Source organism: Oryx dammah, unplaced genomic scaffold, assembly GCF_014754425.2.
Source record: "Oryx dammah isolate SB20612 unplaced genomic scaffold, SCBI_Odam_1.1 HiC_scaffold_11, whole genome shotgun sequence".
Taxonomy (NCBI): domain Eukaryota; kingdom Metazoa; phylum Chordata; class Mammalia; order Artiodactyla; family Bovidae; genus Oryx; species Oryx dammah.
In genome coordinates, this window is record NW_024070195.1 from 38339071 (window position 1) to 38358639 (window position 19569).

Genomic DNA, 19569 nt, shown 5'->3' on the forward strand with positions numbered 1-19569 from the left:
CGACAGAGGATGAGATGGCTGGATGGCATCACTGACTCCATCTACATGAGTCTGAGCGAACTCCGGGAGTTGGTGATAGACAGGGAGGCCTGGCGTGCTGTGATTCATGGGGTTGCAAAGAGTCAGACACGACTGAGCAACTGCACTGAACTTTCTGTGTCCCTACTACAAAATTGTTAATTTGTTACTATTTAATAGACTGTTACTTTGCTTTAATTTTCTGCCTTTAAAATATATACATATATACATATATCATATATGCATATATCAGAGTATACTTGATTTACTATATGTTGTGTTAGTTTCAGGTATACAGCAAAGTGATTCAGCTGTATATTTACATATATTTATTATTTTTCAGATTCTTTACCCTATAGGTTATTATAGAATATGGAGTAGGGTTCCCTGTGCTATACAATAGGTCCTTGTTGATTATCTATTTTATGTATAGTAGTGTGTGTGTGTGTATATGTTAATCTCAAGTTCCTAATTTATCCCTTCTCCCTCACATTTCTGCTTTGATAACCATAAGTTTGTTTTCAAAATCTGGGAGTCTTTTTGTAAATAGGTTCATTTGTAAAAATTAAATTCCACATGAGTGATATCAGATGATATTTGTCTCTCTCTGACTTAATCACTTAGTGTGATAATCTCTAGGTCCACCCATGTTGCTGCAAATGGCATTATTTTGTCCTTTTTATGGCTGAATAATATTCCACTGTGTATATGTACCACATCTTCTTTATCCATTCCTCTGTCAGTGGACATTTGGTTGCTTCCATGTCTTGACTAGCTTCCCTGGTGGCTCAGAGGTTAAAGCGTCTGTCTCCAATGTGGGAGACCTGGGTTCGATCCCTGGGTCGGGAAGAGCCCCTGGAGAAGGAAATGGCAACCCACTCCAGTATTCTTGCCTGGAGAATCCCATGGATGGAGGAGCCTGGTAGGCTACAGTCCACGGTCGCAAAGAGTCGGACATGACTGAGCGACTTCACCTTCACCTTCATGTCTTGACTAATGAAAATAGTGTTTCAGTGAACTTTGGGATGCATATATCTTTCCAAAGTATGGTTTTCTCCAGATATATGCCCAGTAGTGGGATTGCTGGATCATTTGGTAGTTCTGTTTTTAGCTTCTCCTTTATTTTTAAGGAACCTCTGGACTGTTCTCCAAGGTGGTTGTACCAATTTGCATTGCCACCAACAGTGTAGGAGGGTTCTCTTTTCTCTACCCCCTCTCTAGCATTTATTGTTTGTAGACTTTTTGATGATGGTCATTCTGACTGATGTGAGGTTATGCCTCACTGTAATTTTCATTTGCATTTCTCTAAAAATTAATGGCGTTGAACATCTTTTCATATTCTTGGGCCATCTGTATGTCGTCTTTGGAGAAATGCCTATTCTTCTCTCCTTTTTTTTTAGATTGAGTTGTTTTTTGACAAGGAGCTGCATGAGCAGTTTATACAGTTGGGAGGTTAATCCCTTGTTGGTTGCTTCATTTACAGGTATGTTCTCCTAGTCTGTTGGTTGTCTTTTTTTTGTTCATGATTTCCTTTGCTCTGCAAAAGCTATAAAATTTAATTAGGTCCCATTTGTTTGTTTCTGTTTTTATTTTCATTACTCTGAAAGGTGAATCAGAAAAGATATTGCTACCATTTATGTCAAAGAGTGTTCTGCCTATGTTTTCCTCTAAGTTGTATAGTGTCCAGCCTTAACATTTAGGTCTTTGATCAATTTTGAGTATATTTTTGTGTATAATGTTAGAGAATTTTCTAATTTCATTCTTTTATATGTAACTGTCCAGTTTTTCAAGCATTGCTTATCTTATTGAAGAGACCACCTTTTCTCCATTGTATATTCTTGCCTCTTTTGTCATAGATTAATTGACCTTAGGTGCATAGGTTTATTTCTGGGCTTTCTGTGCTGTTTCATTGATCTATATTTCTGTTTTTACTCCAGTACTGTACTGTTTTGGTTACTGTAGCTTTGTAGTATAGTCTGAAGTCATTTTAATGCCTTTAATATGAAAGTTTGTTGTTAATAATAGAATATGTTTCAAATGATCTTGCTAATTTCAAAATTGATGGCTACTTTTATGGAAATATATTTGACATATAACTATAAATTCAAGATGTACAATGTGTTGATTTGCTACATTTGTTTATTGTAATATGATTGTCATGATACAATGATAAGGGCCTCTGTCATGTTACATGATTATTTCTTTTTAGTGGTTAGAATAATTAAGCTTTAGTTTCTTAGCAAGTTTCACTATAATACAACATTGTTGTCTATGTTCACTACACTGTGTATTAGCTCTCTAGGACTTATTGGGAGACAAGTCACCTTATAAAGTCTAATTACTAGGAGTAGAGTTGTCATAATGGCTATTTTCTTGTTGTCTGCTTGTGTTGGCAATGTCATATTATCTTCAGTCAGTGGTTTCCTTGTAGGAACCTTTTAAAATTCACTTGTCATTTTGTAAGCAATAACTTAAACTATATAATTTTTGGTAAATTCAAGTAGCAGGCCCAGGCAAACCTGATATTTCCCTTGAACAAAGGAGGACAATTCCTTTTAGCTCATTTTTCTAGGTTAAAAATATTTATCAGTATAAGTGTTAAGAGGGGCTTCCCAGGTGCCTTAGTGGATAAAGAATCTGCCTGCAACGCAGGAGATGCAGGCAGATGTGAGTTCAGTCCCTGGGTCGGAAGCTCCCTTGGAAGAGGGAATGACAACCCACTCCAGTGTTCCTCCCTGGAGAATCCCATGGACAGAGGAGCCTGGTGGACTACAGTCCATGGGGTTGCAAAGAGTGGATACGACTGAAGTGACTGAGCATGCATGCAAGTGTTAAGATTTTTCCCAAATTTCTGTGGTTTGTATTCCACTCCCCCTAGGGTGTGAATGCTGCATTTTAGAGAGCAGTTAGCTCGTTATTTGAATATTAACTCTTATTCTGATACAAGAGTATAACAATTTTTTGTATATGTTTTGGTATGGTACCTATGGAAGATAACTGTCTTTGACTTTGTACAGATCATAAACTCACGGCTAGTTCTAGTGTTGACTTTACTTGTCCTCTGGTCCTACTTTCCTCAGTGGACAGTGAGTTCTTCAAAGGTAGCAACTTTCTTTTATTAATCTTTGTGTTTGTATCACCTAGCACTGTATTGTAGTGAGAGCTCAATAAATCTCTTGTGGAATGAATTATATGTAGCTCTAGAAACTAGTTTGTCCTTTGGCAAACAAGTGGTAAATACATGTGGTAATTGGTAAATGGAATTACATACACTCTCCATAAAATGATCTCATCAAATATTTTATGATACAGTTCCTTAGTGTTCCAAGCTGAGAATATCTATAAATATTTATTTACAAACATATAAAATCATAGAGTGACAAGAATTTGGAGCTGGACTGGATATTAAAAACCATTTAATTTTTCCCAAAGAAAGAGATGTCAGGAATCCCAAGACAAGAAAATGCCCATGAACTCCAGTCATATTTCTCACTGTAGCACTTTACTGCCTGATGCTGCTGCTCTTCTGCAAGGCTTAGAAATGGATCTGCAGAATATCAGAATCAATGTTACACCTACCAGGATTGTCAGTCTACACCTGTTTATTCAGACTGTTGGATGACAAGGGTAGAGTATATATCAAAAGAAGTGGGGCCTCCTTCCCATGAGAACAAGAATGTGATTTTTTGTGAGTGTTTTAAGATGCAGACAGGACATCATTTATCTCCCCAAGTGATATTAATTTAAAGTTTAAGGATTACTACTTCAAATTACACACCACATGGGTACTAAGCACAGAAAGAAATTGCTAACCATATGCTTGTAAATACCATCTCTTTCCTCAAGAGAAAAATCATTTATATTTTGCAATTAAAGAACAGGTCTCTTTTCTCATAAAGTTCTTTCAGTCAAGAAATACATGGGCACAGAGGGCTTCCCAGGGGAGATTTATACAGCAGTTCAAGGACTCTTTGGCGTCTCCACCTGGTAGAACTTTGGTCTTTGTCTATTTCCTGACTAGACTCTGGAGAGTAAACTTTAAGTTCAAAAATTATAGTAAACCCTTGTTAAAGAAAAGTTTGTAAACAGTTCTGTTGGAAGTGACTTTAAGTAACGAAGTTGATATTTAGGTCAGTTTGGTTTTTTCACAATTACAGCATTACAACTTTGGGAACTACATATGGTGCTCTTGCTTTATTGATGGACGTTGTTTCCTATTTCGGTGACAACAAATGCATGTGGGTTTTTTATTGCATAATAAATAGTCAGTAACCCTGAGAATTTTAATACTGCAGCTTTAGCAGTTTTTTTAAAAAAAATTTCTGATGTGTTTGAATCCAGGAAAGTTTAACCAACCACACAAAATACGATAGTTTCTATACCACCATCCCTGGTACATGAATTCATATGAAGTCTCAGAACCCTCAACTAGTAATAGATGATGATATCATGAGTGGTACCATTTCCTTTCTTAGGGTAAGTCTCTGTTCCCCTTGCCTTCCTACTCATCTCTTTCCTCTTACCTTGAAGGAACAGCTTGAGTGAATAGATTACCCTTGCTCTATTCCTGTGAACGTCAGCAAGTTTAGACTCTGGGACTGTCAACCGGAGCAGATTTCAGACCACTTTGTTTACATCCAAGAAAATATGCTGTAAATTGAGAAAAGTCATACTGAAAATCTCTGAAGGTGAAGATATTTATAGTAGGCTATGCTACCCAGGTATCTGATATCCATTACTTTTTACCTATCTTTGTGTAAATGAACTTTCTGTCCTTGACTTCAAATTGTTAATTATTTTTTACTTGTAGCGTAATATATAATCCTTCTGTTGACGAGTCACTAAGTCAGGTACTGGATGTGGCAAACTTGTCTACTGTCTCCCTGAGTTTGCTCCAATTCATGGCCATTGAGTCAGTGCTGCTGTCTAACTGTCTCATCCTCTGCTTCCCACTTCTGCTTTTGCCTTCAGTCTTTCCCAGGATACTGAATACCTCTGTATATTCGGGTTTATTTCTGGACTAATGTTTTAATGTTTAATTTTATGTTTAAATTTAATGTTTAACGTTTTAGTGTGTTAATGACATTGCTTAATTGTTCTAATTTATGATTTGCTTTCTCATCCAGTACCCTGGCCTCCTTTCATTGCTCTTCTTTTTTACAGTATATGTGAAATCACATATTTATTCTTTCAGATTAACTTCTTTACCCAAAAAAACTCAGTTGTGGTTCTGATCATTATTACTTTTAATTCCTCTATTAATTAGAACATTCTCTCAGCTTTAAAAATCTCTTGTAAATAGAAAATTCTCATTTTCCTTCTCAGTTTACTAATATGTGTGCCCATTTGTCAAATTATTGTTTTTACCTGTATCCCTACCAAGAACATTTTGGTGAATCTTGTTTTCTGCTGCTAAAGCTTTGTTTTTGTAAACAATATGAAGGACAAGAAAATATCAAATATTCTTTTCTATAGGGTGAGTTAGAGATGAAGTGAAAGAAAGTGAAGTTGCTCAGTCGTGTCCGACTCTTTGTGACCCCATGGACTATAGCCCACCAGACTCCTCCGTCCATGGGATTCTCCAGGCACAAATACTGGAGTGGGTTGCCATTTCCTTCTCCAGGGGATCTTCCCGACCCAGAGATCGAACCCAAGTCTTCCGCATTGCGAGCAAACACTTTAACCTCTGAGCCACATCTCCAAACATTATATGTCTTTTCATTTATTTTTCTTAAATCCCTCAGAAGAGTTTTATAACTTCCTTTACATGTTCTATGAGCTTATTCCTAGATATTACAGTTCTATGAGTTTATTCCTAGATATTACAGTTATAGATTGCAGATCTTTCCCTTCATATTTTCTATCTGGTTGTCTCATATTTTCTATCTGGTTGCTTTGGACATGAAAGACTACTATATATTTTCATATGCAGTCGACTATTGAACAATACAATGGTTGGGGTGCCTATCCTCCGCACAGTGGAAAATTCAGATTTAGTTAGCCTTCCATGTGTGAGGTTCCTCTGTATCCTCTGTTCCTATCCATCTGTTGTGGCTCATGTAGTACTGTGGCATTTTATTGAAAAAATCCAAGTATAAGTGGACTCATGCAGTTTAAACACATGTTCAGGGGTCAGCTATAATAATTTATGTGGTCACCTTAGTGAACCTTGCTTATTTTCTCACATCTTTTTCAGTTGATCTCATGGGTTTTTTTCATGTAGGCAATGAGATTATCAGCAAATAGTGATTACTTTGCTTATTTGTTTCCTAATCCATTTACCTTTAACTTTCTTAATTGCATTGTCTTTTGCCTCTGAAAAATGTTAATAATGGTGAATAGATATCCTTGTCTTATTTCCAAACTTTCTAAGGATGTTTCTAGTGTTTTTATTATTAATAGTTTCTTATATCTGTCATCCCTGGAGAAGGCAATGGCTACCCACTCCAGTATTCTAACCTGGAGAGTCCCATGGACAGAAGAGCCTGGTGGGCTACAGTCCATGAGGTCACAAAGAGTTAGACACGACTGAGTGACCAAACACACATATCTATTATAGTTAGGATGTGTGTGTATAAAGTTAAGAAAGTACTCATTTATCCCTATTCAATTAAGACTTTAAAAATAAACTTCTTAATGATTATTTAAAAGGGGATTTTAGCTTTTATTGAGCTAATACATGATTTTTTCTCCTTTAATCTTTTGATGACAGTTATTTTTGCTAATATTCATATCTTTCTTGGAATTGACCAACTCTGTCATGGCTCCTTTTGCTTAATTCTGTTTTCCAATATTATACATAGGATTTTTTCATTTTTACTAATTTCTGAGTGTGTGATGTGATCACATCTTCGCGTCAGGGTTAAATTGGCTTCATAAGAAGAAGTAGAAAACTCATGTGCACAGGAATAGTTTAAATAACACTGTAATCATCTGATCCTTAAAGTTTTGAAGAAACCTGTCTATGAAACGGTTTGGATCTAGCATATTGGGAGGTCAGGGGTTAGGGATTAATTTAGGCAGATGAGGTAGGTTATTTACTTAGTATCCCTTTCTCCTATCCAAATCTAAGGTTAAATCAGTATATCAGATAGGTTGTTAGGCTCCTTGTTTTCAGTGCTTATCTATATCAACATTTCTCATTTAGCACCCTGAGTACTGAGTCTCTAGGAAGCTTCTCGGTGGGCAATGTGCTGTCATAACTTCCTGGGGGAATTTAATTTAGCACAGTCAGTGTAACTCCATTGGGAGAGGGGCCTTGAAAGTTGCGTCTAGGTTCCCCCAGACTTTGCCATGTGTACTTTTTCAAAACCTTTGCTGATTTTGCTTTGCTTTTTTTTTTTTTTTTTGCTGTAATAAATCACAATCATGAGTCCATCTGTATGCTGAGTCATGAGAGTCACTTCATATGACAGGACAAAACAGTGGTATTAAAATGTGGTGGCAGAGTTCTAAAATACAACTTTAAAAAAATGTACTATATCTTTGTCTTTATAGGTATGGAAATAATCTCATGGAAGTTAGAACACTTGTCAAAGACCACATATGTTGTTAGTAGCAGAAAAAGTATTAGCATTAAAATACAAGAAATATGTCAGTAAATAGTTTTACTCCATGAGCTTTAATTTTTTCTTTATCAAATTTAAATTGATGTTTTAAAATGCTAACTTTATTGATGAGTGGCTTTTAAAACATGCTTTTTTTTTTAATGGCAAGTGGATGGACCCAAGCTGTCACTTCATGGATAAGGTAGGGCATTGGGTGAAAATATTTTCTGCATACAAGCTGTGGCACTGGTAACTGGGTTAGCATCATTTGCCTCTTTGCAGTAAGATTGAAAATGGAATTGTATCCTAAATAAATTTTATTAGCAGAAATATTGTTTGCCTATTTATGTACCTGAGAAGGGATGTTAACCTAGAACAGTAGAGTCTAAATAAATGAGTGTTTTCTAGGCTGAGCATTAGAATCACTTCAGATAGTGGCCAACTGCATCAGAATTTCTGGTGGGTGGAGCTCAAGCATCTTTGTATTTTAAGCTCCTCAGTGATTCCTGTTGTGGCAAGCTTCATTGAGAATCACTGGTCTAATTAAAATTATTTCTGTATGCCAATGAAAATTATTGTTTTGTTAAAACTTCTTTACTAAGTGTCTGTTTCGTATACACGACAGTCTTTGCTTCATGCCTCCAGTTGGAAAAGCATAATTAGAATGTAAATTTAGCAAAAGGAAATTTTACATATTAAGAAGTACAAATCTGGAGAACTTATTAAAATAGATATTTATATATGGAGCATTAAAGTTTATTATGTATCAGTTGAGGAATTATAAATTTACCTTTGGGCTAGTTAACCAAGAATCTATCATTGTCCATCAGGAGTTATTAGTTAATCATTTGAGTCTCACGGATAACTTAGATAAAATTTTAAGATAATACACCAGAGAACATACTCATTGGGTATGTACATGGCATCCTTTCTGGTAGGGAAAACATCTATTTTGTTTGGAGTCGTGCATCATCATTGAACTACTGGATAGTGTTGTGACAGTTCTTGTTGAAGGAGAATGGGATTTTGAAATCAGGTATCAGTGAGTTTTAGAATTTCATGACTGACATAGGAAATGATCGTGATATTTTGAACATTGTTTGAATAACCGAGCCAGAAATCAAAGCAAAGAGCAAAAACAATCTGATCCTTTATGTAGAATATAGTCAGTCATTGATCATTTCTTAGAGCAGGGATGGCAAACTATAATCTGAGGATTAAATCCAGCCCTTCTCTGTAAATAGTTTGATTGGAGCAAAGCCATGTTCGTTCATTTACTTGCTGTCTATGGCTACTCATTGATAGGGTTGAATGGTTGTGACAGAGGTTACTTGGCCTGAAAAGCCTAAAATATTTACTCTCTGACCCTTTGCAAAAAGTTTGCCAACTTCTGTGTTAGACTGTTGTATCATATATTAAGGGATTGAATTTCACATGCTCTGGGGACTCTCCTAAATGGATCCTTTTAAGCCGAATTTAGTCCTAAAAACAGAGGTGACTGGAGATGATCCACTTTTTAGGGCTTTCAAATGCAGGTTGCAGTTGAGGGAGAGGGATTTGCCCTGAGAATGAGTATGCTGCCAGCCCTCTGATGGTCCTGCTAGGGGCCAGGAGCTTCTTTTACTTATCTGGGGTGGGTGTTTCCTTGCCTACCTCATCCTCTGTGTTCCTCTACATCACATTCCTTGCTGCCGTTCCCTCGGTTGGGAGTGGGCATGGAGTAGCAGGTAACTGGGAAAACTGGACTGTGAGGGTATTCCACTACAGTCTCTGGGGATAAAGGCAATTTTTTCACATAGCTTGTTTTATCTTTTAGTTTTAAAAATATTTTTGTTTATTTTTGGCTGTGCTGGGTCTTCGATACTGTGTGGGCTTTTTTCTAGCTGCAGTGAGTGGGGCTACTCTCTAGTTGTGGCGCGCGGGCTTCTCATTGTGGTGGCTTCCCTTGGTGCGGGGTACAGGCTCCAGGGCACGTGTGCGTCAGTAGTTGTGGTGCTTGGGCTCTAGAGCACAGGCTCAGTAGTCATGGGCACGGGCTCACGTTGCCCTGTGGCAAGTGGGATCTTCCAGGACCAGGGATCGAACAAGCGTCTCCCACACTGGCAGGTGGATTCTTTACCTCTGAGCCACCAGGACAGCATCACATACCGTGTTGACAATGAACCTGAATATGGAAGTGTAAAGGTTAGGAGTGGCTTAATCTTTAATCCTGTTACAAGCGGAGAGTTCAAGAAGGTGTGGAGGAGGGTCTGGTGGAGACGGAATATCTGACTCAATTTTAGTTTCAGGTACAACACCTCTGAGCTGTCTCACCTCTGAGCTGTCAGCCACATCGTCACTTCAGACACCTGCACTTTAGTGAGGGCTTTCATCCACTTGCTGGGTTACTTATATCTGGGAAGTACAGTAGATATTTAAGAATATAACCATTTTTAGCTTTTGAAGATAATTACTCCCCTTTCTAATATGTAAAGCTGTTAATCAAGTTTTAAGCTTATGATTTTTCAGTTGCATTTGTAGGAAAGAAAAGCAAGGAAGTGAGATTAAATGTAGTGATGTTGTGATAAACACAGGCTACCTGCTTATCAGGGATAAAAGTTTGAACTGGAAGTTACAATCTTCGGAAAAATACTGGAGTTTTTCTTTCTTAGAGGGAAATTAGGTGCTTACTACAAGCTTCCATTAATAAATGTCCATTTATTTTTGTGGCTTCAGAAGATTATAATCTTTTAATAAAATACTTAAGATGGTTTCAGATCAAAACTTCTGTAATTATTTGAAATCGGATTTAGTTTATTCTGTTTGTGATTTAGGTCTAGATCTATGTCTGAATGAGTTTTCCACTGGGTCTAACTAGTTATACCCACCTTAGTAAATACAGCTATGCTAGAAGAGGAACTCTTCTGGTTGTTGATTTTCTTTTTCCTGAGACACTGAGAAATAAAGGACCTAAACACAGTTTGAACACAGTTTTCTAGATTGTGATGGATCCAAGTGCTGTTAATGTTTGAAGATCCTGAGTTTTAGTGTGATAAGGTGGTGAAGATAGTGGAGTTAATGGAAATAGGCTGAACTGCTTCCCAGAATAGATGGGTTAATAGAGATACCAATGGTGATGATAAAATCACTCTCTTGTGATTTTTTAGAAAATACATTTTTACCTATCTGTGTTTGTAGTGTGTGGTTTTTGAAGTGCACTCCTCCTCTCTCACTAACTCTCATCCCTTCTTTATGTAATAGATCAACGACTATCACCTCTTCTACAAGATGAGTAACAGCCACCCTCTTCGCCCCTTTACTGCAGTGGGGGAGATTGACCATGTGCACATTTTGTCTGAACATATTGGTGCCTTGTTGATTGGGGAAGAATATGGCGACGTCACATTTGTTGTGGAGAAGAAACGTTTTCCTGCCCACAGGGTAATTTTAGCAGCAAGGTGCCAATATTTTCGGTAAGTGTATATTACTTTTTGAAGATACAAGTCACTTGTAGAAAACACTGGTATTTTCCACTCTATGAAAAATATGTAACAAAACAACAAATTCTAGCAGTTATTCAGTTGAACATCTATAAGCATTTCATCTTTGTTGACTTTTTGTTATATTTTTGAAAATATCTTTTCCTTTCAGGAGTCATCATCATAGGGTTGGAAGGCTTCTCAGGCTGGACTGTACCCCATCAACCATTTTCCAGGTTCTCAACAATATTTCTCAGGCTGAATCTTGTTTTCCCTTACCCTCTCCTCACAGCTGATGACTAATGGAACTTAAACTGATTTATTGGCAGACAGTCCTCTTGTTGTATAGGCAGAATGACCTTTGGACTTGCCAATGAACATGTATACCTCTTAGTTTCAGATCACTGAGGTTCAGGACCTATATGTAACCAAACAGATCTATCTCTGAGACATGTAATTTGACAACCCCAGAGTAAAGGAAACTTAAATATTTACTGAGACCAAGTTTTATAGTTATATTAGCGCTAAAACTCAACAAAATGTTAATTTATGTAGAAAGTATGCTTGTACTTACACATAGTTATTGTATGTTACTTAGACCTCTAATTTCCAGGGTTAAAAATATTAAACTGAGGTCTAATTACTCTCTGTGTTACCTAATGTTAGTTAAAAGGGAATCATTACTGAATTATTGACTGATAATATATCCTTGAAAAAATCTGTAGAGTCCATATCCATGAAATCATGGATTTGCCTGTGAAACTTGATATCTAAAAACTGAGATGTGGAAGGCATGAAGAAAATTTCGCTTACCTTTTAGTGAAAACTACAGTCTGATATTATTTATGATTATAATTAATTAAGAAGCAAAACCTACACCTGGAGTCACACACATTGTAGTCAAGTATGTTTCTTGGAAATATTTACTATTTAGCTAGAACTCTTACTACAGTGCTTCATAAACATGTTTAGAACATTCTATCTTGTACATATAAAATGCCAACATAGAGGCAGCCAGGAGCTTAGAGATGAGAGGAATTTGTTAAGAGTTCTAGCTAACATGCTCCTGTTGAGGTGAGGCAGCTCGCCTTGGTCTGGTCATTATTTTTACCAGTCTGTCCTCTGTATACTTTTGTTTTCCCTTTTCTTTCTTCTATTTGTTACTGTTAAAGTGTCTTATGAGAGTCCAGTCTTTATTAAGTTAGAACTTTTCAGCCTTAGGTTTAGTATTTATTACTATTATATATCTTTCCTCTTTCAAAAGAATTTGAGACAACTGTATCTGGGTATCTTTTAGGTGATCAGTATATTCTTAAAAGAAACTCAAGTATCCTTAAACATTTGAAGAGCATATTGAATGAATGGAATATACCCCTCTCACTTACTGACCTTGTTCTTGCTGTCTCTTTGTGGGTATTGGACCTTTATAATATCTGGTGGCTCACTAGGCTAAACTCAGTCATTACCAATGCCAGCTTAGACTGATTCTTATTGCTGATACTGCTCTTGTGCAAAGGAAAGTTAACTGTTAGCCATCTGGAGAGGTCTTACGAGTATGGTCATAAAGCCTATCAATTTCCAGATAAGGAAATTGATAGGTATCAGAGGGAACCTTCCACAGTTTGGGGGTTCATATTTGAGACTTCCCAGGAGTCCCTGTCAAAGCCACTTTTAAAGCATTGAGAATTCAAGTAAGTACTGTGGATCACGCGGGAGTGAGAACAGGTCTTGGCACAATCTCCCCAGGAGGGTGTTCTTTAATCTGTTAATAGTAACTTTAAGGTCATTGATTGGATGTGCTCTGGATTAGTGGAAACCTTTACAAGTGTTTTTAGGCAGAGTATAACCCAGTGAAGAAGTGTGCTCAAAATATTCCTGAATCTTTTGGTGGGTAGTTTTAGCTGTTTCTTTGAGGCAAACAAGAACGTCCTGTCCTGCTTGTCCGGGGGAGGGTGGGAGGAGTTCTAGGCAAGCGTGAGGGGACACGGAAATGCTCATCCTGCCCTGAGACTCACAGGAGTGAGGGGATGTCTCTTTGCCCCTTACTCTCTCGCTCTCGCTTTGTCGCATTTTCTTTCTCACCCAATTCATTACTCTTCCTTTTCTGCACTCTTTCTTTGTTCTTTGCTGATGGATTGGAAGCTTTAATTGGTTCATATTATTTCCCCTAGAGTAATAGAGGTAGAAGTTCAAATTTATTACCTGACTGGATTGTCTGCTTTTTTATTATTTAGATGAACAGATAAACAATAATGTGGGGATTTTGTTTTAATCTGAAAAATACTGAAAGACAAAATAGAAAAGTCAGATCATTTATAATCCCATCATATATTTCATTTTAAATTTATAAACTGACAAATGAAGACCCTTTCCTCCCGGACATCTTTTTCCATTCCCTAGAGACAACCACTGTTAACAGTTTAATACATATTTCTTCTTAATATAAATAGATGTATCTATATATACCTTTGTGCATACAAATCTAAGTATGTGATATACACTTTTTTCTATGCTACACATAAGGATTGCAACCTGAGTTACCAAGTATGTCCTGGACATCTTTCCGAGACAGTATATATTACTCTCCCTTGATCTTTCTAATGGCTGCATAGAACGTATATATCATAGTTTTTTCCAACCATGTTCCACTTAATGGACATTTAAGGTTTTTTCCATTGTTTCAAGATATCTTGTTATACATTTATCTTTATCTTGCTGTGTTATTGAGTCCTAAAAGTGAGATTACTCAGCTGAAGGGTATGCACATTTTAGATTTGAATAGATATTACTTAAATTCTTTTCCAAAAGGGATCTCCATTTATACTCTTAAAATAGTGCACGAGAAAACCTCTTTTCCCTCTAGAGTAATAGAGGTAGAAATTCAAATTTATTACCTAACTGGATTGTCTGCTTTTTTATTATTTAGATGAACAGATAAGCAATAATGTGGGGATTTTGTTTTATTCTTAAAAATACGGAAAGTATTAACAGGTTTCTAATTTCTGCCAGTCTGACGGGAAGAATAGCACCTGATTATATTTAATTGTTTTCATCTGATTATATCTTTTCCTATGGAGCTTTACTTTTTTAAACTACCTTCTTGACCTTTAACAGGTTTATATTGATTTCACTGTTCCTCTCAAAAGAGCACTTTCATCTTTCTAATTAATGAATGTCTATTTTATTTCTTGAGCTCTTAAGATTATTCATTAGTTGTACATAGAATTAATTCAAAATAGTTTTAAAATTATTTCTCTTGCTTTATAGATCTATTTTAAGTGATTACTATGTATTTCTTCACCTGAATGTTTGTCAGTAAACGCATTTATGGTTTTTTTCTATTATGCTGATAACCTTTATTTCATAATTTTGTAGCAAATCCTACTTGAAGTTTTCCTTATGCGTTTTTCCTCTGATGTGCAGAGCATTACTGTATGGTGGAATGCGAGAATCTCAGCCTGAAGCCGAAATCCCTCTTCAAGACACCACTGCAGAAGCATTCACAATGCTGCTTAAGTACATCTACACTGGGCGGGCGACGCTGACTGATGAGAAGGAGGAGGTGCTGCTGGACTTTTTGAGCCTGGCTCATAAATACGGATTTCCGGAGCTGGAGGATTCCACCTCTGAGTACCTCTGCACCATACTTAACATTCAGAATGTCTGTATGACTTTTGATGTTGCCAGTCTCTACTCACTTCCCAAGTTAACTTGCATGTGCTGCATGTTTATGGACAGAAACGCTCAGGAGGTACTCTCAAGCGAAGGCTTCCTCTCCCTTTCTAAGGTGTGTCATTGTCTCCAAGTAATTTACAGGCAATATGCAGTGTTTTATTTATATCTATAGAGAAGAAATATAGCAGTGGACTAAGAATAAAAAGAAAAGCTATTAGTGTGGAAGAGGTGGTCTATCTAGCCATCTGCCTCTGACTACTGAGACTCTAGATCACATAAGAGGGAGGCAGATCGCTGCTGCTTTCTTTTAAGGTTCTTCTGGTAAGTTCTGTGTGCAAGAGACTGTGCCACTGGGTGGTGGTTCTCAATGTAATGATGTCAGATAAGACTCCCTTATGGCGTTGCATTGGTTTTGTATCAGTATTTCTCTGACAGAGTGCAACTGATGATTCCTTATTTATGAGGGGGAAGTTCATAAAGGAGATAATGATGTATTGTTGTTGTTCAGTTGCTGAGTTATGTCTGACTCTTTGTGACCCCATGGACTGCAGCTCACCAGGCTTACCTGTCCTTCACTGTCTCCTGGAATTTGCACAGACTCATGTCCATTGACATGAGTGATGCCATCCAACCATGTTGCCCCCTTTTCCTCCTTCCCTTAATCTTTTCCAGTATCAGCATCTTTTCTAATGAGTTGGCTCTTGGCATCATGTGGCCAAAGTATTGGAGGTTCAGCATCAGGCCTTCCAATGAATATTCAGGGTTGGTTTCCTTTCGGATTGACTGGTTTGATCTTGCAGTCCAAGGGACTCTCAAGAATCTTCTCTCGCACCACAGTTCAAAAGCATCAGTTCTTTGGTGCTCAGCCTTCTTATGGTCTTTAAGTCACTGTTTTTTTGTTTGTTTGTTTGTTTGTTTTCCTCTTTTGGCACAGAATTCACTATTGTGCAATGTTTTATACCATATAATAGCTAGAATAAAACTGTTTTTCCCCAGTCTTCCTTTGAACCCTGGTGGTTGTCTTTCCTTTCCCTTTGTGTGTCGCCCCTAGGACCTGAACATTTTGAATGGGAAAACCTATTGAAAAACTACATGTCTTGTTTTGTGTGTAACTATGATTTTTACTTAATTTTTAGAGGCAAGGATCTTATAGGGTTACACCAGTGTTGCTGGAAGTAATTTTAGGAACACAAGAACCGAAAATATGGTAGAGCAGTAATACTGTGGAACAAAAGATTTTGAATTTTTTTTATTATTAATAACTTTAATATTTATTGAATATTTTGTAGAAGAAAAGTCTTTTGCTGAGTCCTAAGTTATTTCAGTTTTTTTTTTTGCATATCTTTTTTTTTTTTTTTACTTTATTTTACTTTACAATACTGTATTGGTTTTGCCATACATCAACATGAATCCACCATAGGTGTACACGTGTTCCCAATCCTGAACCCCCCTCCCACCTCCCTCCCCATACCATCCTTCTGGGTCATCCCAGTGCACCAGCCCCAAGCATCCTGTATCCTGCATCGAACCTAGATTTTGAATTTTAAATAGCTACATGTATCTTACTGACTTAGAGAGGTAAATTCTGCTAAAGAATGTGTACAGAGCAACAGCTTCTCACATTGCCATTTTTCTTGTTATTTTATTAAAGATAGGTGCATAAGTGTTGAAAAGACTAGGTACCAGATGCCTGTAGCTGTTCACACAGCCATAATGGGCAAGAGTATATGGCACAAAGAATAAGGAAAGAAGATGGTCAAGAAGAGTTAATTGCTTAAATATAAGTGATACTTGCAGTTCAGTAAAGTTTTACTTATTGATCATACACATGGTTGAGCTCCATAATAACTGGAATTTTTCCTTTTTATCCTTTCCAGACAGCACTTTTAAACATCGTATTAAGAGATTCATTTGCAGCTCCTGAAAAAGATATTTTCCTAGCCTTGTTAAACTGGTGTAAGCATAATTCAAATGAGAATCATGCTGAAATCATGCAGGCTGTGCGTTTGCCTCTGATGAGCCTCACTGAACTTCTGAATGTCGTGAGGCCTTCGGGACTGTTGTCTCCTGATGCCATCCTGGATGCTATTAAAGTTCGATCAGAGAGCCGGGACATGGACCTCAATTATAGAGGCATGCTCAGTAAGTACCTGTTTATGCCAGTCTCACCAAAAAGTGTTCTTTGTATGCTATGACAGTCTCAGCGACAGACTCTAGCTACCAAACTGTAGTCCAGGTGTCCATGTGTCGGTCTTAGGACGCAGCGCCCCGCTTCCTGTGGATTGCCTTCCTGTCCTTCTCCTGCTAACTCCTCCTCACATTGCGTGGCCTTTGTAGACCACAAAATATGTATTTCTTGCCATTTCTGGACAAACTTCTCTAGTGCTCCCTAGAATGTCAGAAGTTTTATACTTTTTGTGAGAAGTTTCTTATGTTAAGATCTTTCCTCCTTTCCTCCATTGAATCAGTACTGAATACATGCTGTATACTTATTATTTCAGGTACCACGAACATGGAGATTCTAAATATTAATAACTAATATGGCTAACATTTATATAGCATTTCCAATACTACATGGTGTTTTCCTGATAAATAAAAATAATAGTAGTGAACACAGCATTTAAAACTAACATTTCTCAACATTCAACACACTTGAGTAGTCTGTAGCAGATGCTTGATGAATTAATGCAAGAAGAACTGACTAGAAGCAGTGGAAACATATTACTGCTGTATAGAAAGCAGTCAAAGCCAGTGATAAAAGAATTGAAACCTGGGCTAGAGTATAGAGAAAGAAATGAAAATCTAAAGTCTGAGACTCGGAGAAGACCTTTTGCCAGGGGTCCAAAGGTAGAGAGGGAAGAATTAAAGGTAGGAAGAAACTGGGATAGAGTTACAGAAGAGAGCATTTCTGTGGAGAAGGGTGGTCAATGGTATCTGGTGGTGCTGGGAGGACAAGAAGAAGAATTGAAAGAAAATTTTTGGATATCAATTGTGTGGATATAAATTGGTAGTAGTCTGGACAGAAGCTTAACTATACAGAGAATTAGGCCATAGGTTTGAAAATATAGTAAATACCATGTATGACTACCCGGTGTGTATGTTGGAGTAAACGTAGTAGAGAAATAGTATGATAGCTAGAGGGAACAGGCCAGGAAAAGATCGGGTAAGAAATTGGAGGTGCTGGAAGATGGTACTGGTTAAGGGTCAGCCTTTGATAAAGGATGGGAGGAGGGAGAGGGGAGAAGTAACAAGAGGAGTAATATAGTTTTAGCCGTTGTAAGTCTTCATTGTTGGATCCTTTCTTACATAAGCTCCTTTTTCCCCCTTCTTTTCCTAGTTTTGACTGAGGTGTTGATAGGGCCCCAGGCCCAGTTTCATTATTGCTGTAGGTAGACTTGGGACATGGCTGCAGAAGTGAGGAAATGCTTTAGATGTTTCATGTAGTTACTGGAAGCCTGGAATTGATCAGCTGGTCAATATAGGTGTCAGACCTGGGTTACAATAGGCCCATGAAATTACCAAGAAAGGGGGTGATCAACCAGTTGAGCATTCAGTTTCAAAATGATATACCACTTATAAATGTTAAATTCTTCATTTTGGAATAATTCAGTGGGAGCTCAAGGAGGAGATTATACAAATGCTTAGGAATCTTCTAACTTATAAACTTGAAAAATGACTAAGTAGCAGATTCTTTTTCTGATTTTTTCATTATATGAATAGTAAAATTAATAATAGAAATACTGAGCATTTCACTTTCCTCTCAGATCCTAAAATATAGGATAGTTATTTTCTAAGTAAATGTTATTCAAACATTCATTTTATTTTTAAAAAATCCAGTTTCTTCACTGTTTGGGGAAAAGAGGTCTAAAAATTCAGAACTGTTCCTGAGCTGATGATCTAGAAAGACAATTCTGCTTATTTTGAAATTATTGTTGAGATTTGTTTGTTTCTTTGTTCTTCCCTGGGTATAGGTTCAGAGTCTTCGGGGACTTCCCATGAAACATTGAGAGGTTCTATCTTGGGACTAGGGAATTAGTATCTAGGGGCACAAATACTAACTCCTTTTTTTTAGTTCGTTAATATTGGTTACTGCATGGTTTAATGCTTACAGTTGCATAGCAAATTAAAGCAATTTCCACCCACTCCTTCAAAAAAAAAAAAGAGGATCCAAAGGATGTTTTTTTTTTTAACTTAGCAGTGATCTGTCTTTTTGAGAATGTGCTATAGATGTAGTTGTGTACATATATAATGATGAGCATCAGTCTATATATATCTGCGGAAAGGAAATTAACTTTCTAATTAATTTATTTCCTTAGGATATTTAAACTACTTGTGCTCAGACCATTCCTTAATACTTAGTTTTGTCCTAGCTGTGGAGCTATTTCTTCCTTGAAAGTTAGTGCTTTTTCTCTTCTGACTGAGTTATTCCTTGTTTTGTGTATCTCAGGTTTTAGACTTTGGGAAACAGAACAGTAATTTCTTGTTTCTTCATGCTTATAACAGATAGCACATCACAACTTCTGTCCTTAAGATGTTTTTTATTGGCTAAAAGTCGATGTGCTTTCTTGGCCTGCTAATTTATGGTATCGGTTTGTGTTTCGGTGTATGTGTGTTTAAATCTGTGCTGTAGGTACATGGTACCACACACCTATGCCCATGTGAAACTATAATTGTTGCTTTTCTTGCCTACACTCCTACTCAGAGTGAGCTTCTTGAGGACTGTAATTATATTTTTCCTCCTGTCTTTTTCCAGCACATAGCACAGTGTCTGAATCTAGACTTTTCCAAATAAATGAATGACTGAATCCATCAGTTGTTTCTAAACTAGAATTTAAAATTTGTCTCATCTATCACATAAAGACAGTAATAAC

General features: G+C 37.0%; 1 protein-coding gene across 1 annotated transcript in view; it reads left to right on the plus strand.

Moving 5' to 3' along the window:
• BTBD9 (BTB domain containing 9) overlaps positions 1 to 19569 on the plus strand; it is a 404236-nt gene that overhangs the window by 23920 nt on the left and 360747 nt on the right. Inside the window, exons 2-4 of the mRNA XM_040249776.1 lie at positions 10806 to 11017; positions 14447 to 14810; positions 16576 to 16840. Coding sequence (XP_040105710.1) covers positions 10833 to 11017; positions 14447 to 14810; positions 16576 to 16840 — 814 coding nt within the window. The 5' untranslated portion in view covers positions 10806 to 10832. The remainder of the gene's footprint in view (positions 1 to 10805; positions 11018 to 14446; positions 14811 to 16575; positions 16841 to 19569) is intronic.